Below are 10,780 nucleotides of genomic sequence, written 5' to 3'. Positions count from 1 at the left end.
TAGCGCAATTGTAACAAACCATCATTACACGTCTTTACACCTGCTTCCTAATTCCTATCCCACCGTTCACACGCATGAAAATCCAAACATACACATGCACGTGTGGACATACGTGTAAATACGAAACACGTGTATGCAATCTGATCTGTCCATAAGGATGGAAACAATATACAGATCTTTCCACTGTTGCTAACGGTTTCAGTCCTTTTCCATGAAGCTACCTCGACAGAAATACTACCAAGGGGTGTATTTCATCGTAGTTTAAAGTAAGGGTTTATTTAAGAATATTTAAAAGGAGGGGAGGGGGAATTTGGGTGTAGACCAAAAGTCAGGGGTTTATATGTCAAAAGCCCTTTCAACATACATGTATGCAAGCATACATTCATACACATGTATGCATGAATCCATGAACAAGTATATATACTTGTTTACTGTGAGTAAATTCGAGAGAGAGAGAGAGAGAGAGATGGAAAGAGAGGAATGGAACAGGCTCACATACAAGATCTTCTCCGAGCTGGAGAAGGAGTGGTTTGAGGACTCTTCTTCAAGAGGAAGAACTCGAGTTCTCAGCATCGATGGAGGAGGATTGAAAGCTCTCATTTCAGGCCAAGCTCTGGTCTATCTAGAACAAGCAATCCAAACTAAAACTTCTGACCCAAAAGCCCGAATTGCCGATTTCTTTGACGTCATTGCCGGAACAGGCATGGGCGGCATCTTTGCTTCAATGCTCCTTGCTGACGACGGCCGTGGCCGTCCTCTTTACACTGCCAAGGAAGCAGTGGAGCTTATGATCCAAAACAGCCACAGAATGTTCAAGAAGAAGATCTTCAGACGACGTTTCTCAGGCAAGAGCTTTGATGAGGCATTAAGAGAAATCCTATCGAGAGACGGGAGAGCATTGACGTTGAAAGACATGCTGAAGCCATTGCTCATCCCATGCTATGATCTTGAAAGTGGCGCGCCATTCTTGTTCTCGCGGGCAGATGCAGTTGAATCTGATAGCTTCGACTTCCAGCTGTGGAGTGTGTGTCGGGCTACAACTGCAACGCCGGGCCTGTTTAAGCCCGTGTCACTGTCGTCCTTCGATGGGAAGACATTGTGCACTGCGGTCGATGGAGGGTTGGTTATGAATAATCCAACGGCGGCAGCAGTGACACATGTAATGAACAATAGACGTGAGTTTCCGATGGTGCGCAGGGTCGAGGACTTGCTTGTGCTGTCGCTGGGGAATGCTACATTTCGTGGGCAATGCAGCTATGGAGAAATGCAGCAGTGGTCAGGCAGGGATTGTTCCACAGATGCTGTGCAAGTGGCCATTGATGGCATCTCCGATACCGTCGATCAGATGCTGAACAACGCCTTCTGCGGTGCTCGCCAGAATTATGTTAGGATTCAGGTAACCTCTTTTTCTAGCATTGGTGGTTCTTTATCACATCAAAGTGTGTTTTAAGTAATTTTTGAAAATTGGGTCTACTAATTTTTCAACCATTTTACCTTCTGGGTCAACCTCCATTGTTGATCTTTTCTTCATTGCAGGCAACTGCATTGCCATCGGATCTGGAACCCAAGATCAACAGATCCATGACTGACAATGTGAAGGTAATGATACAAGCAGGTGAGCAGATGTTGAAAGAAAAATGCATGGAAATAGAGCCATTCCCATTTGGAGGAAAGAAGCTAGCACCTCAGACTAATTTGCTGCGTTTGGATACCTTCATCAACAAGATTATCGACACTGGAAAACAGCTCACATAGCTCACCAGCCATTTTGCAGGATCTGACAGTGACTAGCAAGATGTTTAAAGTTGTATTTTTCACTGCTAATGTAGTTCATTACCCTCATCTAGTTGCGCTAATAGCTCTAAGATAGCATTAGGCATTCGGAGAATTTCACCTGATCTAGAATGTGGTCGTTTTACCAGTGTCAAGATGGGCTGTTGTGCCAATTACAAGTTGTATGATTTACACTTTCAACAGCAAATAAGTAATGAAATTCAAGCTCTTGAGCTTCTCATGGCCCACTGAACTTTGATTCATTCGGAGAACTATTAACTGGATGAACAGTAACCTCTTGACTATGGCTTAAATGAATGCGATGTAGGACCGTCCACATGATGGGCCACATTGAGCAGAGTACATCTCAAGAATCACACTGATCAGACAATCCTAAATAATCTATTGGTCTATCTAGAATGATGCCCATGTGTGCCACATGTATGGTGGATGTCACCTCTACTTGGGAATGCATAGCAGTCTAGCCCTGTAAAGCGTAGCTGTGAATGACTTTAAAAACTGTGATATTAACCGAAAATAGCTGCAATTTCTTCACAATTCATCATCATCATGATTTAAGCCTTATTCCAACTAATTGGGTCAGCTACACAAATCATGTTCAGCTTGATTGAAATGTCATATTGTCAGGATTCCTGAGAAAATGATGTGGCCGAAGTTTGATGCCATCCGCCAACCTAACGCAACACTATACAGGCTTGGGACTCACAATGATGCGCAAAACCCCCACTGGTAGAATCAATTTCTTCACACTTCATGATGGCAATTACCAAGAAAGCTACCATTTTGAATGCAAGTACCACACACCTATTCGACTTGAAGTGTCAAAGTGACATGCATGACAAGCGAAAAATTAAAAAATAATAATAATAACAACAATAACAAAGAGGATATGTCATGAAAATCAGTAGGAAACCACTAAATTCTATATCACCTCTATCTGATCAATTCAGGGATCACTTCCATTTCCAATATAAAAAAGGAATACACACACATATACTTGAGATTCCATTCATCAAACAATTACATTGTCTTTAGATATTACATCATAATGAGATTAAAGCGACACGTGGATGCACTGAACAAAACTGGGTGTTGTTGTAACATGAGAATTGAGATTGTCTTAATGAGATTATATCATATGATGTGCATTTACAGAATTATGTACAGTATAGATAATGTTGGACTTTCTGAAACTCAGGAACAACAACAGTAACCAACAAAACCAAGTGTCCACCATGCCCATCCTATGCTGCTTGCAAAAACATGTACGAAATTTGCAGATGCATACCATTTCTCGCTACCTTTTATCTGCAAGCAAACAAAACTAGTGAGCTATCTTCTTTTTAATGAATAACAAAAATATAAAGAGAATGATCATGATTACAGCAAAACGAGTGCAGAGGTGGAGATGTTATGAAAAAAAAGAAAATCGACTATACTAAATGACATGGAGAAAGAAGTTTTGTTGCATGGAAGCAATCTTGAAATCATGCGCATGTGTATATGCATGTTCCCACTTCAAATGGTATGAGAATAATACTCTTGAATTTCTTAGCACAATGCCTGATCTTGTATATCAAGACAGCATTTTTCGTAGCTACTTGCTTTTCTCACTTGCGTGTTCCCATTTCTAATGCTTAGTTGCAGGAAGAGAGAGAGAGAGAGAGAGGGGGGGGGGGGGGGGGAACGGGCAAGCAGGTTCTCAAAGAAAAGGACAAGCACCCAAGAAGGTTCAACTGCGAATAATGTTATAAAATTGTATAATATAAATTCATATTGAATAAATTATAGGAACTCATTGTCGCACCTGTATTGATTCATTTGGAACTAACATCCAAATTTAGAAGATTTAGAGCCCCATCCACTACTGCCAAGCCACTCGCCCTAATGATATAGACCTACGAGAAAAACGCTGATCATTAGAATAACTAGCAACGGATGACAATCATGAATAAAATGAAGAGACCGATCATACTTATATGTAATGGAGTCTTGATAACAATGGTAAAAGATAGTGTACATCCTGAAATGAATGCAGAATGCCAACATAATATGTCCAAATGTCTCTATGTTAGAATATCCCAAAATGTCATGCTAGGGGCATGCATAACAATATTAGCAGCAAACCTTTTTGTGACATTTGAAGAAAAGCACTTCTAGAAACACAAAAGGGATCAATATTTTAAAAAGAGAATAGTGGGACTGCGGGCGTGTATGTAGCAGACATGAAAGGACCAAATGCACCTTTTAATGGAATCCTTGAGTGATAATTGGATATCTTCACTTTTCAAGTTTCAATATTAGAAAGAATGGGAATATATAAAGGAGGGAATATATGATTGGTAGCTTGCATCATAGCATAGTATACACGGGTTTCAAATTCTAACAAGTGGGGCCCATGTTTTGATAATCCAGACTATTGGTATCTAGTTGCCCACCGTGGATGGATTATGCCTCTAAAATCTCCTCTAACCTTCCAATTTGTGGCCTCCAGGTAGACAGTTAAGACAAGAAATACAACAGCAGTCCACATTCAGCTGAAAAGGGTCATAATATTGGTCACTGGTATCTTCCAATCTGGGAGATTTTGGGGCATTCTCTATCCAGGTGGGAAGCAACAGACCAATCATCTGGATTACCAAATCACAGGCCCCATCTGTAAGAATTGAAAACCTGTGTAGACTGCAAAATGAGGGCCACAACCTGATAATTCCTCATATGGTAGTTTTAAGTGAAAAGATTTTGTATGTTCGTACTTTTTTGGAAAAGAAGAACAAAAAAAAAAAAACTCCCGAATAACCCAGATAAATATCTAAGCAGTGTGCCAAAGGCATAAAATTATGAACTTATGTTTCACCATGGAGCTTATTCAAAGCAAATTTCATGTTGAAATCAGGAGTTCAAACTTCATAATAACCTGCAGAATTGATGCAAGACAAATTAACCACTTGCTCTAAAAGCTCGAACTGTTAGAGCATGGCAAATTAATCCCTTTATCTCATACCCCAGTTCCCACATCTCATAGGTTAGAACCTCGATCAAACCCCCCTTGTGAGTCCCAAATCACATGGGTACCGCCTCACACAGGCCGCCCACCCTAAGTATGTCCCCGCATCCCACAGGCTACCACACTCGAGCCTGGTGTGAAATGTGCATTAATCACCCCCGGTGAGGATTCTCGAACACGAGACCTCCCCCGTGGGCCCTGCCCACCCCGAGTGTGCCCCTACATCCCACAAGTGACCCCACTCGAGCTCGGTGTGAAAATGCCCATGCATTAAGAATCCTACAAACAAAAGAAAGACCAAGCATGACAGAAATAATCACGGTGTTACCATAGATTCACTATCTAAAGTATGCAAAAGAAATAGCATTAGAATGAGTTCATCTATGAGTGTTGGTGAATTCTGCAATGAAAGGGTTCTAAAGTCTTATTATTGAACAAATCCATTTCACTACATACGCAAGTTCGTGGAAATATAATTCCAGAAGTGTTCCTTGACAAATTGTAAATAACTGTGGGAAAAGGGATGCAAAAGAGGGGTTTTACTCTTTTGAGCATTTTCTTTGGTTTGTTCATGCAGATCAATCTTTTCGAAAAAGATAGTTTTGAACTTGGGGAAGATAATAGAAGAATATTACAAAGAGACAAGTCATCACCTTGAATGTTGTAGGCTTAACTAATTGGAAAACCAAGGCATCCCCATCAACCAATTCATGAGCAATAGAAAAACCTCTCCACCCAGCACTTAATCCCTTCTTGTGCGCAAGAAATGCTGTTGGGTATCCATCACCATTTTCATCAATCAAAGTAACTGTAGCATCATGTCCGGGTAGGTATACCTTGCAGAATTCAATAGGAAGGCCCTGTTGACAAAGCACTTGTGACAAATAAGTGTCTTTGATATCCAATCACAAGCCCATTCATATACTATATATGCAAACACATTGCCTACTGACCCATCCTTGTTATATGGAGCCTGCCAATGGGACTGACAAAGACAATTGAGATTCTTTCATCACACGTGGTGTGCGAGATGCAAGGCGTCCATCAGTGGGCTACATTCTTGTGCCTTGGCTAAAAAGTCAGGCCTGTTTGCTCATTAGGCAGACCACATGTATGATTGAAACAGATGGGTGAAATAAATTGACCAACGATCACCATTCAACATACATATATGTGGCTCACTTGGTGAGTGGACTGTCTGGAAATTCAGACCTGGGTATGTTCATGATTGATCCTACCTGATGAAAGGTCCAGATTGTACACATGTGCCACATTCATACTTGTGCAGAGAAGAGGATTACATCCCCTTCATGCAAGTCCCATTCCAATTTCTCTTGGCATATGATATGAAGATGGTGTAATGGTCAACAGAGTTTTCAGGCAATTGAGGAATGATCTCTCTTACCAGCCAAAATCCACGAGTAACGTGTGATTGGAGCATCGGCTTTATGAAGCTAGGGAACTCAGGCTCTAGATTCAATTGAACTTCGTTTGCTCTATCTATGGAATATAACCTAGCTTCATCTGAAGCATACACTCGATCAAGTTAACATCTCCGCCGCTTGTAGCTTCAGCAAATTCCGAAATGAACAGTTAGAAGATAACAGTACACAGTGTACAATATGCCTACAAAGGCAATGTTGTAGAAAATACACACATCTCCAGATAAGTCTACTAACCTTCTAGGCCTCACAGTCCTCTCCACATAGTCAGCAATTGCCTAACCATATAGCATGTGATTTACAGGTTGGTAAACTAATATTAATATAATATAAGCAAGAGAGTATTGCTACTCCAAAAAATACCATCAAATCATATATGAATCAAGGCCAATTCTGGTTCATCCCCACTCTACCATACACATGGTTGTACGGTGCGATATCCATATTAACAATCTGGTGGGCTCCACCGCGGATGCCCTGCACTAGAAGAAGGCATACATAACAATTCTAGCCGTCATGTTTGTGGCCTTCAAACAGATGAAGAAAATAAAAACATCAACAGTCCATTGTAAAAGAGAAGCCACAAGTTCAAAGGCCGGGATGTCCAAATTGGTTTGGCTTTTGCACTATGGTCCACGGCAGGCACCACCAGATGGATGGCCTGGATTTTCTGATGAGACAGGTGGTTGTCAGTGGCAATGAACCAAGACCTTTCATGAATGAATTACAAGTTTTACAAAGTTTGTAAAATCCAAAGTGAAGACAAAAGGCACATGATTGATCTTCGGCACGTCAAGATGTCTGGTCCTATTGATGCTACTCTATCCACTTCTGTCTTTACTTTTTGTGAACAACTATGAAGATTAGTGCATGGAGAAACTAAAGAATTACTTTCTGGAAATAGGAGAGATTAAAGATGTGTTCTTGGCAAGTTTGCCAACATGGCACATGTGTGCAAGATCCATGCCATTCACTAGGTGGGCCAGTGCAAACATGCCCTAGCCCAAACAACAGGCTAGTCCACTCATCAGGTGGGCAACAATCCTATGTACACGATGGACAGCTATAAAAGAAGATGACTAATGCCTTGTATTCAACTTACACCTGTCACTGTGGCCCAACTGATGAGGGAACCTGCTTGACATATGGGCCTGGGCATGTCCTCAGTGGGCCCCACCTGATGTGTGATCCAGATCCTCACAATTGTCTATTAAACACATACGTTGAGAATCACCTTCTCAATCTTTCCTAGTATGAATAGCCTCACCATTTACACTTTAGGGGTCATGTGGATGCTTAGAAAACTTTAAATTGTAAACACCTTACACCTGTAGAGAGTTTCAGAGGTAAACTATTTACTTTCTGTCATGTTTGGCTTTTGAAAGCAAGTGTTTACAGGTAAACAGTTTTCTGTATTTGGCTAACTTATAAGGTGTTTACCAACTAAAATGCAGCTATTCATATAAAACAGAGTTTATAATAAAAAATTACACCAATAATGGTCAGATTGGATGTCTTGCACCATCTCAGTGGGCCCCACAAAATATCTGGAAGATTTTTAACGGTGCACGTCCCAATCCAATCTGTTCCACACAATGTTGCCCACCTGATTTTTAAAACAGCATGATTTTTGGGAGAAAAGGCTCACATGAAGGACAGATTGGATATCCTACACCCATCATAGTGGGCCCCATGCACAAGGGCGTGTGTGTATCAAACATTGCAATCCATCTAAGCATGTAAGCTATTTACCCATAAGCTGAATTCTCTCCTTTGTTGCAGGAAAAACAAGTGGGGCAAAAGCTGTAAAGACTTTACAGCCCTTTTCATCTTTCTAGCAACGTTTTAAAGATACGACTATTTCGAATCCCAAATGCTTATTCAAGCACTGTAACACGAGTTTCACAGACAATAAGAAGAAGAAGACGAAGAAGAAGGAGAACTAACATGCTTATAATCTGGAGGCGACCTTTTCACAACACGGGTCGACCTTCTAACCTCGACAAGATCCTCTTCTTTTCGAACCACACATGGGTTCTCCTTCTGAGCCTTTTCACAAACACAGAGCAGGCAGAAATGAGAATTGCAAGATGAGTTCACAGTAGGCGAGAACGAAGAACACAAACGGTAAAAATTTCTAATAACAATAAGTAGGGAGATAGGTGTAGATAGGGGGAAGACACCAACAGGGGAGAATTTGGGAGAGGTGTGTTGGAGCGTGTAAAGGAGCTGAGTAAGATTGAGATCTTCCATTCTCCTCTTGTTCTCTTCCATTCTCTGCTGCCGCAATTCCTCGTAATCTACCTGAGCAGCAGCCACTGCCATTTTCTTCAATAATAAAAAAACACCCAGTCCTTGATTTCTGCAAATATCGTTTCTAGAAATCGAGAGAGAGAGAGAGAGAGAGAGAGAGAGAGAGAGAGAGAGAGATGTTCAAACCCTTCTCTTTTTCAAAATAAAAGGGTGGGAGCCTTTTTGGATGTACGGGAATGCGAGCGGCAAAACGAGTTTCAAACTGCATTTGCCTTCTGTTATAAAATATTGGAAGTGAAGTGGCTGTGGTGGACAGCGATCCATTTTGCCGGATGGAAGATCCGAAGCTGAAGTGGACCGTGTGACCTTGGGGGGATTGAACGTCCACCGTTGAAAACTCCTTGGGGATACGTAAGTTTTGGGTCAAACTTATAATTGTGGTCCGTGGGACCTTATAAGCAGGTCGGATGGCTAATAAAACGGGCGCGGATTGCGTCCTACCCCTCCTCTAACCACGAACGGGCGGTTCTGTGGGTGGGCCCACCGTGATGTATCTGTTTATCCACGCCATCTATCCCTTCTCTTAGATCATTTTAAGATAGGTGTACAAAATGGGACATATCCAATGCTTAAGTGGATCACACCAAATAGTTAGCTTGAGTTACATTAAATGCACAAAACATTAAATGCAATATTTATTCGTGGCGTGGCCTAGTTGAGCGTTTGAACTTACTCATTTTTGTGCTCATATTTTAAAATTATTTGAGAAAAGAGATGGACAGCATAGATAAATAGATACATCACGGTGGGCCCGACGACATAACTGTCCGTTCGTGGGTAGAGAGGGGCGGGGTAGGACGCAATCCGCGTCCAAATCCCTGGAAGTTTTAATAAGTGGGGTTCAATCTCTACTGTTTTCTGTGGTGCGGTACCCTTGAGCTATGGATTTGCATCGGTTTTCGGCTTGTATGTTGAAATGAGATAGCAAAATGGGTGAACGGTGTGGATGAAACAGATACATCACGGTGCGGCCCACGGCTTGGCGAGTCATGCCATATGGTACCATATGTTGCCATGTCTCAACGGGCGTGTATAGGGTGGATTGGGTACTACCTCGCGTGCCTAGAGCATGATTAGCAGAAGCCCAGAACGGGGCATGATGGGTTGAAGACGTCTGGTCTGAGCCCGTGACCAAAAGGTCTTATCTGAAAATACCTAAAATGGATGACTAAGAGATAAACGTATATGCCATATATTTACCTCGTAGTCCATCTCCCATGTACTGGACAACCAATAGGGGTGCACATGAAACCGGTAGAACCAGTAAATCGACCAGCAGTGCCAGTTTTGAAGTACACTAATTCTGGTTCCAAAAATCAAAGAATTAATTAGTTCGGTTCAGTTCTTGGTTTGGAGTCGCGTAGAATTAAACCGAACCGTAGAACAGAACTTGGAAACGGACTATAGAACCGAACTCAGAGCCGAATCTAGAGCTAGACCGGGTTTACAATATATTATAGTTGTTTACCTTATTAGTTTACAATCTATTTTAGTTGTCTATTTAACTCATGATTTATGATTTACAATACGTCATTTGATTGTTTCTTTAAATGTCTTTTTGCACACCTTTGACGATACATAAACCATTCATCAAATAGAGCACAACACGAATAGACATGAGTTGGATTATAATATAAAAAAACATGCAATTGGGCTTGATTATAAAAAGCCCAGAACCATAGAAGGATTCAGTTCTAAGGTGCAAATGGTCTTATCCTGTTTCAATTTTTCTAGAACCGTTAATAATGGTTTGTTTCTGGTTTCATCCCATAACCGGATCGAACCAACCCGTGTGCACCCCTAACGACCAATCAGATAAAATACCGACCATCCATCTATGTCGTCCATCCATTTTGCTGGATCATCCCGAGGCATGAGCTCAAAAATGAAGTTGATCCAAATCTCAGGTGGACCCACCACAGAAACAGGACTGACGACCCTAGGGAGTTTTTATGGTAGTCGTTCAATGATCATTGTTTCCTATATTGTGGTCCACTTAAAATTTGGATATGCTTCATTTTTTGGGCCATGCCCTAAAATGAATTGCAAAATGATGGATAACATAGATATACAACACATGCAACAAGGTGGGCCCACTGACCTCACTGAATCCCATCTACTAAGCACAAAACTAAGATGGAGATGAGAGGCATGATAAGGCATTGTAACATTTTTTTAAATGTTATAAAAGATATTATAGGAAAACTTCCCTCTGTAAACAATG

At 41.2% G+C, this 10,780-nt stretch overlaps 1 protein-coding gene and 1 pseudogene across 1 annotated transcript; one reads left to right on the top strand and one right to left on the bottom strand.

Annotated features, from left to right (window-relative positions):
• The first annotated feature begins 450 nt into the window (after nucleotides 1-450).
• LOC131242464 (probable inactive patatin-like protein 9) lies at nucleotides 451-2,010 on the top strand. The gene is made up of 2 exons (XM_058241112.1): nucleotides 451-1,396; nucleotides 1,537-2,010. The coding sequence occupies exons 1-2, from the start codon at nucleotides 467-469 to the stop codon at nucleotides 1,753-1,755; spliced, it is 1,149 nt and encodes a 382-aa protein (XP_058097095.1). The 5' UTR covers nucleotides 451-466; the 3' UTR covers nucleotides 1,756-2,010.
• Nucleotides 2,011-2,765: 755 nt separating this feature from the next.
• On the bottom strand, nucleotides 2,766-8,849 carry LOC131242465 (B3 domain-containing protein At5g42700-like; annotated as a pseudogene).
• Nucleotides 8,850-10,780: the final 1,931 nt, after the last annotated feature.

Source organism: Magnolia sinica, chromosome 4, assembly GCF_029962835.1.
Source record: "Magnolia sinica isolate HGM2019 chromosome 4, MsV1, whole genome shotgun sequence".
NCBI lineage: Eukaryota > Viridiplantae > Streptophyta > Magnoliopsida > Magnoliales > Magnoliaceae > Magnolia > Magnolia sinica.
Note: the sequence above shows the minus strand (reverse complement) of the source record. Positions and strands in the feature narration are given on the sequence as shown.

What these genes read in the sequence shown, in the direction of transcription:
- LOC131242464 (XM_058241112.1), top strand. Translation starts at nt 467, where the DNA reads ATGGAAAGAGAGGAATGGAACAGGCTCACATACAAGATCTTCTCCGAG. An exon ending in AGAATTATGTTAGGATTCAG is followed by an intron (nt 1,397 to 1,536) that starts GTAACCTCTTTT and finishes TCTTCATTGCAG; the next exon opens with GCAACTGCATTGCCATCGGA.